The sequence below is a fragment of the Periplaneta americana genome, chromosome 7 (assembly GCF_040183065.1).
Source record: "Periplaneta americana isolate PAMFEO1 chromosome 7, P.americana_PAMFEO1_priV1, whole genome shotgun sequence".
NCBI classification, from domain to species: domain Eukaryota; kingdom Metazoa; phylum Arthropoda; class Insecta; order Blattodea; family Blattidae; genus Periplaneta; species Periplaneta americana.
In genome coordinates this window covers 158,275,731-158,296,709 of record NC_091123.1, presented here as the reverse complement: position 1 = coordinate 158,296,709, position 20,979 = coordinate 158,275,731, and the positions used below count along the sequence as shown (strand labels likewise).

The 20,979-nt window shown below is 36.0% G+C and overlaps 1 protein-coding gene across 3 annotated transcripts in view; it reads right to left on the bottom strand.

Moving 5' to 3' along the window:
• LOC138703637 (acetylcholinesterase-like) overlaps positions 1–20,979 on the bottom strand; it is a 2,088,928-nt gene that overhangs the window by 538,674 nt on the left and 1,529,275 nt on the right. For all 3 annotated transcript variants that reach the window (XM_069831694.1, XM_069831692.1, XM_069831693.1), the window contains one exon: positions 3–1,029. In XM_069831694.1, the coding sequence (XP_069687795.1) occupies positions 3–1,014 (1,012 nt within the window). In that variant the 5' untranslated portion in view covers positions 1,015–1,029. The remainder of the gene's footprint in view (positions 1–2; positions 1,030–20,979) is intronic.

The window sequence follows — 20,979 nt, the reverse complement described above, 5'->3', positions numbered from 1 at the left end:
ACCTAAAGGTTTCTGGGCGTAAGGAATCCCCAGCCATGCGTCGACCAGCTTCCCGGTGGCCGCAGTCAACGTGATGCCTCGAACTTTGCCCTTCTTCGTGTCGATGATGAGAGGATCTTCCTGAGGTCCATGTCCACTTCCTTCTTCACTCATCCTGGACTCGTGCGCCAGATCCAGCGGATCAGCACCATGCCCAATACGATCCAAATCTATCGAATGTCTACTTCCGAAATCCACCGGGGGATCCCTCCTACCGATATCCATAGGTTCACCTCGTCCTACGATGCTGGGATCACCTCGGTTCATGAACATGGGGTCCCCGCCGCCACTGCCGTGATGGGAATGCGGATAGTCCTTGCTAACGTGCTCTCTGAGCCGACTATCTCTCATGGGGTCCGCATCTCCACTCCCGACACTCAAACTCCCGACCAGATCACCGACGTCCATATTCTCAACCCGACCCTTAGCGTCACTGTGTACGATTCCTCGGTTCATACCGGAGTCACCCCGCATCTCCGTGTCCCCGGGACCCACATACAAAGTATCACTGAGGTCGGAGTCCTGCCGAGCCTTCAGCAGGTCTTCCTCGTGGCTCACCAAGGACTCGCCTCTGTCCTTATCACTATGATTCACCAAACCCGAACTCTGCCCATGCCCTACGTACAAGGATTCATCTAGGTCCACGTTGAAACTCTTGGTTTCACTGCTTCGACCCGCCAGCCCGTTGCTACCGCCCAGAAGGTCTGCGCTGTGGCTGGCGGGACTCCTTCCCCCGGAGTCACCGTGGCCCGCGTATAACGTTTCTTGCGCGAAGCTCATGCTGTTGTCGCCCATGTTGTAGTCCGGAGACGCGGCGTTGCCATGGTGACGGCCGTGGTGGTTCTGTTGCTGGGGCGCGCACAGGATCACGTGTCTGCTGCCGACAAGTAGCAGCAGCAGGAAGTGCGGTAGTTTCCAGGCGATGAGACCCAAGGCTGGGTATGGAAGGTAGAGGTGATGCCGAGATGGCGCCATCCTCGTGCAAGGGATCTGCAACAGCGAGACCAATACACAGAATGAGACATCCTCGGTGATCGAGTTATAACAATGATCATTATCTCTGAAAGCAGCGATAGATCTGAGGCGAAAAACACCACTGTCATGATCAGACTGTGTGTTCATAATCCAACATATAATTCGGAAACGTAGAGAATACAGGGTGTTTCAAAAATACGGGGCATAATTTCAGGTATGTATTTTCCACATGTAGACAATCAAAATAGTTCGTTACAACATGTGTCCGGAAATGCTTTATTTCCGAGTTATGGCCTTCACAACATTGAAATTCATCGGAACGCTTTTCTTTCCGCAGGTCGTTGACGTCAAAGGAGAGATTAAGAGGGCACTCTGACAGTTCATTCCGAGGTGAAGGTTACATTCAGTGTTGTGTAGGCGTTAGACTGTGAGACATGTACTTGGATCGAAGGTTTCCTGATCGATGGATAGGTAGAGGTGGCCCAATTGCTTGGCCTCCACGCTCACCTGATCTGAACCATCTCGATTTCTACTTGTGGGGCCATTTAAAATCATTGGTTTATTCGTCTCCGGTGCCTGATTTGGAATCCCTTCGGAATCGAATTGTGGCATGTTCTGAGGACATACGCAATACTCCTGGAGTTTGGGATCGTGTTCGCAGGTCAATGAGACATCGATGTGAGGTCTGTATTCAAGCAGGAGGTGGACATTTTGAACATTTTTTTGTAATGACAACGACCTGCGGAAAGAAAAACGTTCCAGTGAATTTCAATATTGTGAAGCCATAACTCGGAAATGAAGCATTTCCGGACACATGTTGTAATGAACTATTTTGATTGTCTACATGTGAGAAATACATACCTGAAATATGCCCCGTAATTTCGAAACACTCTGTATAATGTGGGGTGGTCCTCCAGCTTGGGAGTTGGGCGAAGGACTATCAACCCATCACCGTAAAAAACAGCTTGTTACGAAACCTTCAAATAAGCCTCGGAATGGGATTGATTCTCTGGCACGACCACAGCAAAGGAATAAGGTTTTGAGATTTGGTAGATTTCGAAGTAAATCCCGAAAAGACAAAGTATATGATTATGTCTCGTACGAGAATGTTGTACGAAATAGAAATACAAAAATTGGAAATTTATCCTTTGAAGAGGTGGAAAAATTAAAATACTTGTGAGCAGCAGTAACAAATATAAATGATACTCGGGAGGGAATTAAACACAGAATAAATATGGGAAATGCCTGTTAATATTCGCTTGAGAAGCTTTTATCATCCAGTCTGTTGCCAAAAAATCTGAAATTTAGAATTTATAAAACAGTTATATTACCGGTTGTCCTTTATAGTTATGAAACTTGGACCCTCACTTTGAGAGAGGAATGTAGGTTAAGGGTGTTTGAGAATAAGGTAATTAGGAAAATATTTGGGGCTAAGAGGGATGAAGTTACAGGAGAATGGAGAAAGTTACACAACACAGAACTACACGCATTGTATTCTTCACCTGACATAATTAGGAACATTAAATCCAGACGTTTGAGATGGGCAGGGCATGTAGCGCGTATGGGCGAATCCAGAAATGCATATAGTGTTGGTTGGGAGGTCGGAGGGAAAAAGACCTTTAGGGAGGCCGAGACGTAGATGGGAAGATAATATTAAAATGGATTTGAGGGAGGTGGGATATGATGTAGAGTCAGGTTTAATCTTGCTCAGGATAGGGACCAATGGCGGGTTTATGTGAGGGCGGCAATGAACCTCTGGGTTCTTTAAAAGCCAGTAAGTAAGTAAGTAAGTAAGTAAGTAAGTAAGTAAGTAAGTAAGTAAGTAAGTAAGTAAGTAAGTAAGTAAGTAAATAAGTAAGTAATTAAGTAAGAAAAGTATGTAAGTAAGTAAGTGAATATAATGTAAAAACACATCTTATTAATTTATAGACTATGGAGAAATGTCAGAAGGAAGTGAAATAGGGAAAGGAGTACGTTAAGTATGTCCTTTATCACCTACCCTGTTCAACATCTACTTCGAGAATAAGTGAAGAATTCTTTTCAAAACAAGGGAGAGATGATAATAGGAGGAAGAAGAATAAAGTGTGTAAGATTTTCTGAAGATATGAATCCTATAGATTCAAAATCTCCTATATCCACTTTCACAAATTGAAGGACTTCAACTAGTGGCAAATAGAGGGAATTTTCAACCTAACAGTCACTTTTAACAAACCTTTTGCTTCAAATTTAGTGACTTTTTGAATTCAAATTGTATAAATTATTCGAATTCATTCTTAGCAAGCAACATGTGGGCGTAACGAACAAAATGGTCTTTAGAGGGTTTTGAATCGAGAGGATTCAATGGTTGTTAGCAGAAGAGGAGACGATATTAAGGGATAAGCTACTGGAGCTAAATGCCAGATGTGAGCAGTATGGGATGAAGACAAATGTAAATAAAACGAAGACCACGGTTGTCGGAAGAAAAATAAAGAAGGTAAACTTGCGAATTCTAAATGAGGCAGTAGACCAAGTGGACAGCTTCAAATACTTGGGATATACCTACTATAAGCTGTAACATGAGCTGCAGCCAGGAAGTCAAAAGGAGGATAGCATGGGAAATGAAGCTTTTAAATGGAGAATCTTCTGGGTACTTTCTCTATGTTGACAGCATCGTCCGACTTTCAATACTTTGCAACCGTCATGCAACGAAAGTCACTAGCGAATTCTATTTAAAATTTGAAAGTAATTAATAATTAATACAACTATTAATAACTACTACCAACTTTAAATAAATAAATAAATATATATATAAACGGTATATATTTTAAAGTGATATTCGTTTTTCGGAGTACATACTATTCGTTTCATGTGATATAAATAAATAAATAAATAAATAAATAAATAAATAAATAAATAAATTTTTAGGTTAGAGCTTACGAATCAAACTGTTTAGTCAAACCAATGAATTTGAAGTTGCCAGACAAAAGACATTTTATTATTAGATAAAATAATAAATAAATGAGTGGGTGGGTAGTAAATAAATAAATAAATATATTTATAAGTGAGTAAAGGAATAAATAAATACTAAATAAATAAACAAGGGAATGAATAAATAAATAATAAATAAACAAGTGAATAAATAAATAAATAAGTGAATGAATGAATGAATAAATAAAGTAATACTTAAACAAGTGAATGAATAAATAAATAAGTGAATGAATGAATAAATAAATAGTGAATAAATAAATAAATAAATAAATAAATAAACAAGTGAATGAATGAATAAATAAAATAATAAATAATTAAATAAATAAATAAATAACAAATAAAAAGTAAATAAATAAGTGAATGAATAAATAAATAAATAATGAAAAAATGAATATAGTAATGAATAACTCGAATGGATGGATGAATGAATGAATGAATTAATTAATTAATTATATCAATAAATAAACAAGTAACAAAAGGATGATGATGATTACTATTATTATTATTATTATTATTATTATTATTATTATTATTTATGTTTCAGTACATAGCGAAGTGATTCTACCCGTTTTGGCAAAAATATCAGTTGGCAGCAGTGAAAAGAAGGCCATGTTAGCTTTTTGGGAACTAACCTTACGTTAACTCCACTGCACGAACTGAACAAGGATTGCGTTGAAATCAGTTGGTAAGATTGAATGACAGTTAAGAATTGGAAAGTAACCACTGTTATAGTAGAGTGACGTATTTTCTCGAAATTTTCGTAGAGCTTTAAGTATTATTATTATTATTATTATTATTATTATTACTGATACAGATAAAAAAAATCGCTGCAAATGTCTACAAATAACTCACGCTTAAAATAAATACTTAAGGAACTCACTCAATACTGACTGTTTACAGGAGAAAAAATAATACAGAAGTTGCTGCCGAGAACAAGAACAGAGAATCGATCAACGAAAATATCCGAAGAAAATGTTACTATTCGAATAATTAAGAAGGAAACTGTGGACTGTTCTTTAGAATTTAATTTCGATACTTGGGAAGTAATACTTTGCTAGGAATAGGTCCATTACAGTTTGAATCGCCATTGGTTGAAAGCAAGTGTTTGTCTCTTATTTTAGTTCATAGTAAATTAGTAACTATTTCCGATCATATGTAAATTTTAGGCCTATTTATTTGAATTTATTTTTATTTTTCTTTCATTTGGATAATGTATTGATTTTTCTGTTATTTACTGGTGTAGAAAGTGCTGGACACAACAACTAAATGGAGCTGCGAGAGTCGTGGATTTTAATAGTTAATATAGAAGATTCACAATCTGAAACCAAAAAGAATCCGAAAACTTATGATGTTAACAAGAATCTGCATACCAAAATCGCATCTTGTGCCTAACATGCTTGTTCGGAACACACGCTCAATCAATTTATATGTTTTCGTTTGCATATATGTGCAGTATACGAATTTTTAACCAGTTGTAAGCTGAATTAGTTCCACTTAATGTTTTACTTACAGACAAGGACCACACCTGTAATATGACATTAACTTTATTCCACTTTACACACAACACAAATCTCAATATTCATAAACTTGCAATATTACAGTATTTCCGCCAAGACTCCACATGGTAAAGAGTTTCGAATAAGACACAGGTCCAGACATTGTGCGCTGAACTGCGACGAAGGGGACCGTGTGAGAAGGAGATAGAAAGTAAAAGAAAGAGACAGACATAGTCTGCGCCTGCGCAGTACTGAAACCTATCTGTTGAGACATCATGAAGCCTTCTCCTCCGTTCTACACGTGGTTTAATAAGTATTGAAGCAAATGGTAAAAATCAGACAAAGAGATTCGCAACCTTTTGAGTGTCACAACTTGAAGCTAATACCACAGTCTACTATATACAGTCGCGAAGCTTGAGGTGATTTTTTGCAAATCTCGTGATAAAGCGCTCCAAGCGGTTAGCAACTAGAAACAATAGACTGTACACGGTCGACCTTGGACTGTGTCGTATTTCCATCGAGTGCTAGCTCGTTGAGTATTTCACATTGATGCTTGTGAAATGTTCGTTATTGGTTGTAATGAAAATGTTAATGGCTAAAATACAATAATTGGAATAATAATATTTTACTAGAGACGTAGAAAAATTAAGTTTGTTTTAGTGAAATTTATTGATCACGTTTTATTTTCAATTCTGGTGGGATTATTATTGCTTAGGCCTATTTTTTTTCAAAGGATGTGTTTTTAATTATAGCTGTTAATTTTGTTGTTATTTTTATTTGTTACTTTATTATTAGAGACGTAGAAAAAGTCTGTTACAATAAAATTTATTGATCACGTTTTATTTCCAATTCTGGTGTGATTATTATTGCTTAACCTCATCCCACTTTGTTAACTACGTAAGCCTACACTACAAGTACCGGTACACATAAGTTACTCCATTAATTCATATTTCCATTATTATTGTTGTAAAGGGAAATGCAAATTAATATTTATTGGTTTCATAGTTAATTATCGCTATAATCTTGAATGAGTGAAGCGATTATTGTAAATTTCAGTTCGTTTTCCACAAACAAAAATAATATTAACCTATTTCTTGCAGGTATCTTCGAGTTTATGGTGGAATTTAATATACTTCATTAAAATAATAAATTAACTTTATGCGTTTAATATTTCAATGATGGAAGGAAGGTGTTAATTTTTCCAAAAGAACACGACAACGAAAGTGTAACATATTTTGTCGTCTACTAGAAGAGAGATCTGCGATGATGAGGCGATAGTAGCGATCCTAGTGGTGGGCAACTACCCATGTTTGCATTTTTACTACATATTGAGCTTTGCGACTGTATATAGTAGACTGTGCTAATACTTGATTTTGGAGGATCCACTAAAATGTTTTGCATAATTGAAGCCTGTACACATACTTCATCCATTAAACATTTGCATAATGGAGTGAATTAAACATCCGTAAAAATTAATAGTTGTAATATTAAATGTTAGTTCTGGCGTTTGAATATCGTAATCTGAAAACATACACACACTGAAAAAAATAAAACTATGTAGATTTTAACAGGTTATTAGTTAGATAAAGTACGACAAAAAGGTCATTTCCAAATGAATACTTACTTACTTACTGGCTTTTAAGGAACCCGGAGGTTCATTGGCGCCCTTACATAAGCCCGCCATTGGTCCCTATCCTGAGCAAGATTAATCCAGTCTCTATCATCATATCAGTTTTAACATATCTCTGGTTTCATTTTCTCCATTACCATCTTCGTTTCTGAAGTCCAATTTGGTTGTCGCATTTTTGCACATTTACATTGAAAGTTTGTTGCATTTTTAGAAGTCGAGAAGCAAAATGCAACAAATGTGACTTTGGTTTAAACCCTTTCAAGTTATAAAATTGACACAGAAACCGAACGACACTAAACGAGTCTAATTTGATAATTATGCGCAACGTTCTTTTGTTTTATATTAATATTATAAATATTGTATGTGTTGCTCCGGGTGTTGAAGTATAAAAATTCTCTTTCTTCCGTCCTTAGCCGCGCAAACATTTGCCTGTTCCATGTCATAAGTTCACAAGTATGCATATACAGTAGGTTGCATTCTTATTCGTGAAGTAACACCTTTCATTTCCTTTGCCGCTCGGGGGAATAAGCAAGCGTCATATGACGCCATATAGCCAGAGAGAAGGCGGGAATGTAATGCAGCCTTAGCGTAAAATTGCATAAGAACATTGCCGAAGATGCGTAATCAAGTCCTAGAACCCTTACGCCGCAAGGGTTCTGAACTTACGACGCACGATCCTAGCTTACTTTCATAGACATTTTCCTCTCGCCAGAAGAGAGCATATTACCGTTATTTCTGCATTCCGTACATTGCTGAAAATGTATTTTGTAATCATTCGGGCCGTATTTTATTCAGTCTCATTACGAACAAAATTTGCTTATGTTAAAACGACACTTAGTTGCTCGTATAAAATGATGACCAAACATCTCAGTTATTTGTTATGAAGAGAAATGCTTATCTGGTGGGAAATGAAACATTTCTAAACACTTTACATCAGCCGTGCGAAAATGCGTCTCACGAGTACATTGTGGCTCGCAATGATAGCTGTGCATTTCCCTTGCTTCTTACCTCCCACAACCCCCACCCTCTCACTCACTGGAGTCAAACTCAGTTCCATTTGTATTTGTCTCTGACCTGCGAGTGGCGTATCGTCGCAATGTCTCCCTCCAAACCATGTAGGACTACCTCTATAAAAACGAAATTTTCAAGTAGGACGCATTTTTTTTTTTTTTTTGCTGACAATATGATGAGAATATTAAATGTATGATTTGTTCACAAGTATTACGAGGAAAACGGTTGTATAACATAAAACGGCATTAAACTACATGTCACTCATGAAACATTGAAAGGTTAAGTGTTATTATCATCATCATCATCATCATCATCATCATCATCATCGTCATCATCGTCTTCATCTCTGTACAGTACGTCGACCCTTTTTCAGCAGATGTACGAATAATGCTGTTAGATCTTCAATTTAAACTCACAGATTTACAATGTAATGTTAAATGAAAACTAGAAGTAAGGACTTGACATGTTAAACTTTTCAAAGCTTTGCCAAAAAATAAATAACCGAAGCTTCGTTCTTTCGCTTGCTCTGTTGAAACCATGTTCGCTACAACTTACGTTTGTGAAAAATTATTTTCAACAATTAAAAAAACTAAAAACCAAATTTAGATCACGACTGACAGACAAATACCTTCGTGATCAATTACGACTGGCAGTAAGTGACATAATTCCTGATTTTGAAACCTTGTCGCAGAGACATTCTGAAGACAATTAATTTTAGTTTGTGATAATGTGGCCTATGTTTTCTTGTTCATTTCTTTCTTCGTTACGCGTACTAAACATTAGTTTGTAGCCTTGTACTGTATAAAATTATATTTAAGTGGTTGACGTAAGGAAAATGAAAATCCGTTAATAAGTCAGACAGTTGCTTCACTTCCCCTTCGGGTGTTCGCCTCCCTCCATAGGTGCTATGCACGTTGAAGGTTACACAGTGGCTCGGCGCACGATAGCATTTTCGACACGGCTGTTTTACATCAAAGAGGATTTTCGTGCACCCGTGATGTAATGAGTTGAGTACCGACTATGCTGCATCCAACATGCTACGCAATCCTCTCCAGTCTTCGAATCCGTACTCCGTACCTCTGGTGGTAGCCTACATACAGCGTGAGTCAGGAGGAAAGGTACATAAAAACGTTTATGCCATATGACCTGTTCTTAACAGTATCTGACATACAGCTGTTCGAAAATCACGGGTGTCAGTCCCATGTCCATCAGCACTCACATGTGGATGCAACCAACACGACGTTAGGTTGTAATAGGATCAATGAAAGTATCCTGGGCGTTGGATCGGTCGCGGTGGAATAATTTCTTGGCCGCCGAAGTCACCCGACCTTAATCCATTGGATTACTGTGTGAGAGGTTAGCTTAAGAGCGAAATCTATAAGAGTAAAGTGGAAGCAAGGGAGCAACTTCTCGCTTAAAATGCACAAATGAAAAATTATATTTGTGCAAATTGCGAAATGCTTGTGTAATATTATTAATAATTATGCAGAAAGATAAAATTAATAAACTATGATATACTTATGTAAGTAAATCATTAGTCGTAGGTGTGTTTAGAATCAATTACTGCTGAATTTATATCACATTAAAATATATTATTTTACTAGCCGTACCCGTGCGCTCCGCTGCACCTGTTAGAAATAAATATAAAGTAATTACATAATTAAAATAGGACGTTTGATCCAGAGAAATTCGTGTTTGATAGAAGGATAATTCGTTTAATATGTTACTTAATTTAAATTGTATTTAAATAATTAAAATGCGGTCATTTTGGTCCAGAGATAACTCAGAAGTTACTGTAATAATATTATAGCATTATGTCCATCTAGATAAACTACACTTTCCAATGGTGAAATAATAATTAATTATAAAAATCAGTTAATTGAGCTTTCGATATTACTTCATACAAACACAAACATTCTCTGTAGGCTATGTTTAATATCTTTCGATTGTTGTTGTCCAAGGCCCCTTATAGACGTAGTCATTTGTTTTCATTTCATTACACCGCCTTGTTGTCCATGGCTCCTTATAGATGTAGTCATTTGTTTTCATTTCATTACACCGCCTTAGATGGCATTGTATTTTAATTTTAAAACTGATTTATGTCATTAAATATCAGTCCCATCAAAATTTTTCCAAAAATAAAACTTATCGGAAATCATTTTTAAAGAAACTTTTGTTATGTAACATATTTCACAAAAATCAATAATAAGCGAGATATTTCGATTCATTTAATTCAGGCCCCCTTATAACTCCGCTTTTAAATAACGTATTTTGAATGTCATATAGCTTAAAATCTAAGATACAGCGAACTTAATTTGTATTCCAATTTTCAAATAAATCGGTTCAGCCATTAGCACGTGAAAAGGTAACAAACATCCAGACAGACACAGACAGACATACTGTACAAACAAAAATTTCAAAAAAGCGATTTTCGGTTTCAGGGTGGTTAATTATATATGTTAGGACCAATTATTTTTGGAAAATCGAAAATTACCAGAAAAATTTCGGCCACATATTTATTATTAGTATAGATGTGCACTCTAAACATTGAAATTCTTTACTAGTAGGCCCTTCAAGATATACTGTTAGAGTGATAACTTCTTTTACTGGAAGGCGGTTTCTAATTCCAGTTTTTACAAGATTCATGCAACTAAATCCTCGCTCACAATTTACAGTCTGCGATGGAATTGTATAAGTCAATTAGAAGAAATTGTTCACTAAACTTACATGAATGATTGCACCAACTCTTTGAAATCAATTTCCGAACATCTATTGCTCAATAACTTTTTTTAAAATTGCCCATGCCATTAGCATTTCATTTAAATTCAGATTAGTTCAAACACATCTCTGATTTCATTTTCTTCATTACCGTCTTCGTTTCTGAAGTCCAATGTGGTTGTCGCATTTTTGCACATTTACTTCAAAGTTTGTAGCATTTTTAGAAGTCGAGTATCAAAATGCGACTGTGGCTTCAAATATGATACATACATACATACATTAGGGTGGCCCTTATTTTTCAACTTTCTAAACGTTTAGCTCCCACCCCTCTAACTTGTTCCAATCAACAAAAAAGCGATCTGTGCAAATTTTCAGCTCAATCGGACAACTGCAAGGTGACCCTCATCGACCATGAAGTTTTGAAATTTTAGCCCGGAAAATATTTTTTTTCTAATATTATTAGATAAACCTATAATAATAATAATAATAATAATAATAATAATAATAATAATAATAATAATACTACTAATAATAATAATAATATTATTATTATTACTATTATTACTATTATTATTATTATTATTATTATTATTTCACTTATTTTATAACTAAACATGATCTTGTCTTTGATGAATAATTTTTCACTTATTGATTCAGACCTATACTAGCCAAAAACATGTGTATGACCAATAATGACATATGGAGCGGATACAAGAGCAGATACTAGCCAAACGAAACAGCTCATGAGAACAGCAGAAATGAACACTTTAAGAACCATAGTAAGCAAAACAAGATTTGACAGAGTTAGGAACCAGGATGTTAGGAAGGAATGTAATATTATAGATGTTGAGACTTTCATCACAACGAGGAGAAGGGAATGGAGCTCCCATGTGGATAGAACTGACAACACGAGACTTATTAAGGCAGCAAAGAACCTACGCCCTAGAGGAAAAAGAGAAGTGGGCAGACCTCTCAAGAGATGGAATGAGACGTAACCATCATTGACGTAGTGTGTGTAAACAAACAGGCTTAGGCCTATAGAAAATAAGAAGAAGAAGAAGAAGAAGAAGAAAAAAAAGAAGATTCAGACCTGTCTGTGCTCACCTGCTGACTGCTGATGTAAAGTGACTTTCAAGACTTTTTTTTCCTAGAGTTGTAAAATGCCATCAACCTCTTCACGTAGTTCGTCACACAAGTTAAGACAATACTTTTATCTCTCTCTTGTTGGCTACATCTCCAATCAAATCATCAGAGCAAAACTATCTTCAAACCGGCAAGTTTTAAGCATTTTCTTCTACAATGTAAAAGTTGTAAATCTTACAACAAAGGAAAGTGTAGCATTGGTGATTCAAGAAGTTTTAATTTTTTTTTGGCAAAAAGCACGAATCCCTACTACAAAAAGTGACCACTGTGTTTATAAGTTATTCAAACTCTATGATGAATGGAAGGCTTTATAGAAATATTTGAGTAAACTGCATTCAAGGAAAAAGAAAAAAGAGATATTTTTGTGGAAATTATGGACAATCTCCTTGACATAACTCATTCAGATGCTTTGGGACAGATGAAAAATGAAGAGAATACGAATTTTTAACGATGATTTTTCTTGGCAGCATTCCAAAGAACGGGATATAGTTTCATATACTAGGAGCTGTAAGTCATGCTAGGTAAATGACAAAAGCAATTTTTGCATTCAAGATATAATTGTTTCAAGATCAATTTCAGTTATCTCATAAGGAGAAGAACTCTTTAAGAAGAATATGTATTTTTCTTGCTCGAGTGTAGGCTACGTTCGAGCTTGGTTTCTGTCATCAGAAGCAACTAAAGTACCTTATCATGATTTCTTATTCATGCGTGAACTGATAAAATATCAGGATAGTGATCCAGAAATCAGTAAGACTGCTGCAAATAAATTTTCCAACCATCTCTGGTACTTAGTTCCCGGAACTGTGGCTCTATCCTTATTTGATGACAATGTTCCAACAGCTGTTAAAGCAAATATGGCTCTAGTTATACTGAAAGCAAACGAAGGTGAAGAAGAAAAAGAAAAAGAAAATCAACTAAAGAGTTACAGTCTGCACTAAAATGATTTTTCTACCTTTACAAATATTGAGTTTTCGTCTTTTGTTACTCCTAGTACTAAAATTTTCATCACAAGATTTTCTATCAGCACCGATTTCCTCGACAAAGACTCTTAACTTGGAAGGATGATCCTGTTTACAAAAGTGGAATTGAAACACTTTAGAAGATAGTTGTGGTGAATGACGTTGCAGAAAGAGAAGTCAAACTCATTCAGGATTACAATAATATGCTCACGAAAGTTGGAACTGACAAACAATTTGTTTTACAGATTGTTATCAGAGACTGTAAAAAATATCCAACTGGTACTAAAATCATCCCTTAGGAAAAAGTAATGTTCAATGTTCGTTCGTTTACATAATGCTTTGATTCTATAGAAATTATTATTGTAAATAAAATTGTGTTTTTCTTATAGAAGTTGTGTCCGTTACTAAAAAAAACCTAATATTTCTTAAATGTTTAATTTTATTTCAGGAATTTTGGAATTAACTTTTGGGAAATTTTGTTCAGAATATTTTTAAACAATTGCTGGGGTTTCCAGGATGTCCACGTAAATTTCTCCAAGAAGAAGAAAAAAGAAATGGTCGAGATAGGGAGGAGAATATCGTTTTTGTATGGAATTAATCATTGCGTATAGGCTACTATGTTCCAACTTCAAAGCGTTTGAGGGTCGCCAAGGAGTTGTCCGATTGAGCTGTAAATTTGCACAAATCATTTTTTGTTGATTGGAACAAGATAAGGGGTGGGAGCAGCACAATTTTAACTTTCGAAAAATTATCTATAGCTAAGGGCCACCCTAACATACATACATACATACATAGTACATAAAACGAGTTACCAGTGAGCTTCGACAGAATACCAGTCAGCGACATCATGCGGGAACTTCAAGAAGAAAGTGTGGTTAAGTGGGAAAGTGAGTGGCAAAACACGATAAATGGTGCAGTGACAAAATCGTTTTTCCCCAGTGTAAAAGAGAGGTTACGCGTTAACATTGCACTTAATGGAAAGGTGACAACTTTTCTAACTGGACGTGGAAAAACCGGTGCTTGCTTATACAGATTCAAGCTGAGGGACAACCCGTCGTGTGCGTGTGGAGCAGAGGAACAGACCGTCGACCACCTCCTTTTCGAGTGCCCGAGAATGGACAAAGAAAGACAAGCGTTCCAGCGGGAAATGTTAAGGAAAACTGGCAAGTGGACTTTCACAAAGCTTAAAATAATGCAAGAACATGTGCATACTTTCACAAACTATGTCAATGTTATAAATTTAGACGAGTAAACGTAGGATAATTTAATCTAGGATAGATAAGAGTAGGCAATAGATATAATGAAATACTCAAATTTTTACAACAGAATAACAGACCTACATACGCCTAGAGAGTGACAGAAACGAGACATGTGTTATATTGTAAACTTACAGGTAGCAAGGCATGTAGTATTACTTTTATTGTAATGGGACATGCCGTTCAACTAATATAAAAAATACATACATACATACATACATACATACATACATACATACATACATACATACATACTGTCGGTGACTCAGGAGAAGACGAGAGAGGACAGAGTAGGAAGGGATTTGAACAGATAAAGTACAACACGTGCAATATTTGTACTGCAGTAAGCGGAAACATTAGGTCTCCTTCCGTTCAACTTAGCTTTAATTTCCATACGCATTGTTACTCATGTTTCCTGCACGAATAATAACCTGGCTACTGGGATGCTTATCTGAACGATGCTTATAATAATCAACAGCGATAACAGTGTGGCCAATTCAGCGGTTTTCCCGCTAAATCTAGCTTTTTTTGGATCACCGTCTCGCGGGTAAAATTATATTATCCCGCTTAGAGGGAATACTAGCGGTTTTTAATCTTTAAAGTTTCTGAAATGAAATTCATATTAGCATTATAAGCGGCTTTCATAATTACATTTAATTCGTTCAGTGTGTTTTTTGTGAAATAATGGATGTGTTAATGTAGTGATAATTCCATATTATATATGTTACCGTTAAAACCCGAAATCCGTCAAAACCAGTTTCAACTAGTAAAAACTAGTTTAAGCAAATGAAGATAGATAGAAAATGAGTTTTCGTATGATCTACAATCAGTGTCAGGTTAGGTTTGGTTTGTTTAGGTTTTTGTTTGGTAAAAGCCTAAAAAAACCTAAACAAACCAAACCTGACCTGTCATTGATTCTAGATCTTACGAAAATTCGCTTTCTGTCTGTCTGTCTGTCTGTCTATCTTTTTAAAACTAGTTTTTACTAGTTGAAACTGGTTTTGTCGAATTTTGGGCAACATATATCGTGCAATAAGAATTTAAATATGTTGTGTCTGTGATAAAAGTGTTCAAAATTGCTTTATAGCGCCACATTGGCAATAATAATAGTGTGTAATATTCGTTACATTGTCGGGTGGATGCTCTATCTTGACCGTTATTATTGTTATTATTATTATTATTATTATTATTATTATTATTATTGAATAATAAGTATACATTAAAATCTAGAGATATTTGTTAGAAAATCGCGGGTTTTCCAAAGCCATCTAGCGGGATTATACGAACAACTATTGGCAACACTGAGCGATAGTCAAGAAGGTCACATTCTTTCCGCTCGTCTTCTCCTGAGTAACGGACAGTACATACATACATACATACATACATACATACATGAGACAGACATAACGATCATTCAACCAAGTTTCTTTCAACTTTGTCTCTCCGGTATATGAAGTGAGGTCTCAAACTTGGTAAGCTTATCTCCCGACATTTGCCAGCAATGCACCTTATATGGTCATTGTGTTTACCTACTGACGCCCTGCATGGTATTGTTTGTATCCATAACAATCTATCCTCGTAACTAACTGCCAAGGCGAGAGGATCCCGCTGTTTGTCTGTGTCAGACGGGGTAGCGTCAACCCAAGGAAAGCCAGGGACGATGAGAAGTGATGTTAAGAGCATTCCCTGGTTCTACCTCCACACCTGTCAGCCGGTCGGGTCTCTTCTGCGATATTCACACATTCGCAATCAGCACGGAATCAAATATACTGCCGCCATATTGCAAGCATGGAACAAGGAGGGAGGCATCGAAGGGTTAAAAGGTGCCGCTGCTATTCATCTCCACAATCCACATCTATTCCGTCTCTTACCCGTGTCACGTTTCCTTTCAAGTGCGCCACTGCATAGAGCTTTCCACAAGTGCCGATAGAGGCGGCGTGGCGCTGCGTTCTTGCGCGCGGTATATCTATGTAATGGCATTGTACTTCGAGGGCCCTTTGTCACAGCAGCCACCAACTTTGAGAATGGGAACTCTTATGTCAAAGTTCGGTAACATTTCACATCTCCTCGCTGGTTGAGAACCCATAAAAAGAAGAATATCATGCAATGAATTCCAATATATGGGGCACGTGGCGATATTAAGCATATTTCACTCCAACAACGTCAAAAAGTAGCTCTCTTCTATAAATTGAAGGGCTCCCTGCAAAAACGAGATGGCTCCACTTTTTGGTCAAAATAATGCTTTGCTTGTTTCATACGTTAAAAATTATGCGTGACCTTTCAGTGCAAGAACGGTGTGACTCCGAGCATTTTGTAGTAAGTTACAGTGGAAATGGAGCTGAGCTCCCAATCGTTTCGTTGCAGAAAGGAGGCAGCTATATACAGAGTGAGCCGAAAATAGTGTCATTAATTTGAGGGGGTTATTATTATTATTTTTTAGATATTTCAAACACAAAAGTTTAATACAATTTTGCTCATTTTTGCTTCCTTTTCGAGATAAGAATTATGAAATACTTCATAGCGTGTTTTGAGAACGTTATTGATTTAACTCCCTATATCATACATGGGCATCGTGCCTCACTTGCGAAATAGTGTCTTACTGAACTTCACAGACCTTATCGCTCTGAGTGACATCATCTTCACAGTTCCCGTTCCTCCCTCACTTAGCTCCTAGGCGTGGGCAGGTTCTATATCAGTTTCATAAGCAATATCAGTAGTGGCATAATGGCATTATCAAAGCAGTGTGTACGCGTTAGAAAACGATTATTTCATGAGAAATGGGAGGAAGAGTTTTTTGCTGTTTAGAAGGGGAGAACATACGATGTATGTTATGCTCGAAAATCCTATTAGGCATTAATAAATTTAATATACAGCGACGTTATTACTTATGTCACAAAGAACATGCTGAATTAGAAGGTAAGACAAATTAAATGTTATTTTTCGTACTATTCCGAGGAAAATTTATGCATAGTATACTAAATACGACATTATACCTTAAACACGCTGCATTAAAAGGTACGAGGAATTGAATGTTGTTTGTACGTATTATTTCCAAAAGAAATTTATAAAAAAATATCAAATGTGTGTAGAAAACGAAATATGATTTTCTGAAATTATTTTAGGTCGAGAACGTGCAAATCTATTGAGTAATCTTGATAAACGCCAGAATATTCAAGAAAATAAACGTAGACAAAGTGATGGAATATTATTGGCTAGTTACGCAATTTCTCGCCTGTGATTTAAATCAATTCAATGATGGAGAAATAGTAAAGAGGTTTATGATTAAAGCTGCCGAATTAATTTGGCAAATTGAATAAAAGTTTTCGAGTCTCTCACGTTAACCAAGCGCTTTCCTAATAATTCGCCACTGACCGCCTTAGCGATTACGATAAGGTGACGCAGGTCACAGCGGTTTATATTTCCCATCCTACTCTGCAGTCTCCTCTCCTAGTAAACAAAATATTTCAAATCCAGTGCCTCACGTAACCGAAAATTGTGCCCATGTAATGCTCAATTAATTTAAGAAAGCAGTGTATTATGAAGATACGTGATTGAAATAATCTTAGTTTTTTCCTTTAAAAGTGCAGAAATTTGATCCGAACAAATGTAACTTTTCGTTCTAGAAAGGAATGTTAAAATTTTACATAAAACTCAGGTTTTACTATAATAATAATAATAATAATAATAATAATAATAATAATAATAATAATAATAACAGAAGAAGAATAAAACTAAGAAACCAACTTATTTATTAACAGTAAGTGAAGCAGCTCAATTTTGGAGAAGCAATATACTTTACATGTACGGTTACTAAATCAATTAATTCAAATTTATTTCTAATTTGCATTAAGAAATAGTAATAGCCATAATTAAACCCTACCTCTGGATGAGGTTCTGGCTGATATGAGCAGTAGTGGCAAAAAAAAAAAAATCGGACCGACCCTTGTAGCTGATTTCAGAGCCTTGTTCACTCCAGAGCACGATAGACTGGTAACTTAGACTTTCGTGGATCGAATCCTGCCCGGGAAGGAAACTTTTTTTCGTGCCTTATTCAAATTTATTCCCAATACTTTTCGATTGCAGCGATATTTTACTACTTAATTAACTTATTATTCCCAGAACATGCATTTTGTCGACCTGGTTGGCGAGTTGGTATAGCGCTGGCCTTCTATCCCCAAGGTTGAGGGCTCGATCCCGGGCCAGGTCGATGGCATTTAGGTGTGCTTAAATGCGACGGGCTCATGTCAGTACATTTACTGGCATGTAAAAGAACTCCTGCGGGACAAAATTCCGGCACATCCGGCGACGCTGATATAACCTCTGCAGTTGCGAGCGTCGTTAAATAAAACATAACATTATTTATTTATTTACAGAGAAACCTGCCTTTGCGGTCACTTCATTTAAACGGCCACCTGGCCAAAAGGCCAATTTTCTCTGGAACCAATTGGATTTTCCATAAGATCAATACAAATTGTCTCTTTATTTAGCGGCCACCTTATGCTTCGGCCAGCGGCCGGGGTCTGTTTGGATTGGAACCTGACTATAACAGTCACTGTCCAACAAAATTTTTTTTCACGGATACTGTCTGACTTATTTTTTGGATGGTTAGAGGACAGTGGACAATAGCTAAGTGTACAACAGTACACCCTCCATATCTTGGGGTTAGTTGGTTACTATTTTATGACTCTTTTGTCACTTTCCACTCCGACCCTGCATAGCTATAAATTCTTACTCGTTTTTAAAGGAGTGGAACACGGACGTTTTCTATCGAAAATGTCACAGTATGTTTTAGGTCAGTAGTTAACCATTCGAATTTTTTTTAATTGTTTTCCTCCTCTTTTTCTATTTGGACCAGCTTTTACGAATTTTTCTTCTTTTCATTCAGTTGATTCTGAGGAACTGTGACGTTAGTTTTAGAGAGAAATCATGTCTAACAATAAATGTAGAGTGGTATTAAGTTTAGAGGTGAGGCGAAAAATGATTTAAGAAAGTGAGAAAGGAACATCTGCGAGAAAAATTGCAGAAATATTCAAATGTGGAAGGACACAAATACACCGTACAATTAAGATGAAATATTGAAAAGAATGGGAGGAATATATGTATGGTGGCCAAAAAAAGAAGAGAGAATCTGTGTTTAGTAATGTGAATGATTTCGTTTACGAATGGTTCAAGTGTGCGAGGGCGAAGAAATTGAGTTTTGAAAAAGCTAGTTGCAAGAATGGAAGAGGCTGACATTAATATGCACGATTGTTGTACGCGCACACTACTAAAAAGTCAATGAAAGTCAGTACTTTCATGCTGATTCATAAAAAACGGCAACCTTAACCAAGCGGCCACCTGATAAAACGGCCATTTTACAAGGTAACTTCAGATGGCCGCTTTAGACAGGTTTCACTGTAACATGAATTTTACCAGCAATGTAAAAAAGGCTAAAAAAAGGCATTTAATCTTAAAATAGGCAACGGGAGCTAAAAAGACAAAATAAAAATTGGGCCTATCGTCCCCAAATGTGTGGGAACAAGTTTATCTCTAATAGGTCTTTCATATATACACTCAGTTAAAAAAAAGCCATTTTTCCTAACATCCGGGCTCTCTGAAGTAGACTATAAATATACTACTGACATTTTAAAATAATATATTTGTTTAAACATCTTAAAGAAATCCATAGATATTTTACATAATCATTTATATAATGTTTAATTTTTAAACTTTCTATATTTCATATTGTACTATGATTTCTACCTATTGTCTTGATATATTTCTTATTTCTCTCTATTCCATATAAGTATTTTTTGACATTGTTTTCCGGACTATATGGTCATTGTTATGGCAGGCGGATGTATTAATAAATAATTGTGTCGTAATATACTCTAAGTATGATTTTTAAAACAGCTCTGAAGTTAAAAAAAAGATTTAGGAGGAAGGGGAATCTATATTTAATCATGTTAAAAAGGAGATAATGAATGTGGGATTTAAAAAGATGTAGCATTAATCAAAAGCTTGAACGAGTGCTGCCTGAAAAGCAACGAAACACGTCATAATAGCAGCCCATTATGCTGTAATATATAGACGAGACTGCCTAATAATTAGTTATTCAGATAGATATGAAAGAGCTTAGCTGCACAATGAACTGTAATTAAATGTTGTTCATTCAATGTGTAGTGGCACCAGATGTAGCGATGAGACGGTTCTTACAGAACAGCAAGAAGGATCTAAGTCCAAGCGACTAACGCTGTGAAAGATTACTTTGACGCTAGATATCTGCACGAAGGAAACAGTCATTAAGGCTATGAATCTGTGACATTTTCACATTGATATTCCAATTAGTTTACTTATAATTAATTTTTGTTGTTTTTAGTACTGAATTATAATTGTCTCAATTTTCAAAGTTCACATAATTTTTCTTTAAATGTATATCTATATATATATTATTTGAACTGGTAATGGAAATTACGGGAAAACGGCTGAACGGATTTTAATGAGTGACCCCTCATTTTCATGCCTGGCATCCAAAGTTTTTCGGAAAATTAGTAGTTTTCAGTGAAATGTCAATTTTCCTACATAATTTTCCTATTTTCCAAAATCCATCTGTTGTCAGTTTTGAGAACTAATTTTATTGAATCACGGCCGACTTGATTGAATTTCAGAACAAAACACACACTACAATAAACAATAGGCTATTACACGAAGGCCATGACCTGCAGGATTGCCGATATATTTAAAGCTCAATTAAATTTGTTATTAAAAACTGATTGTGCAGTGTATAATTTTCTGAGTACAGCTGT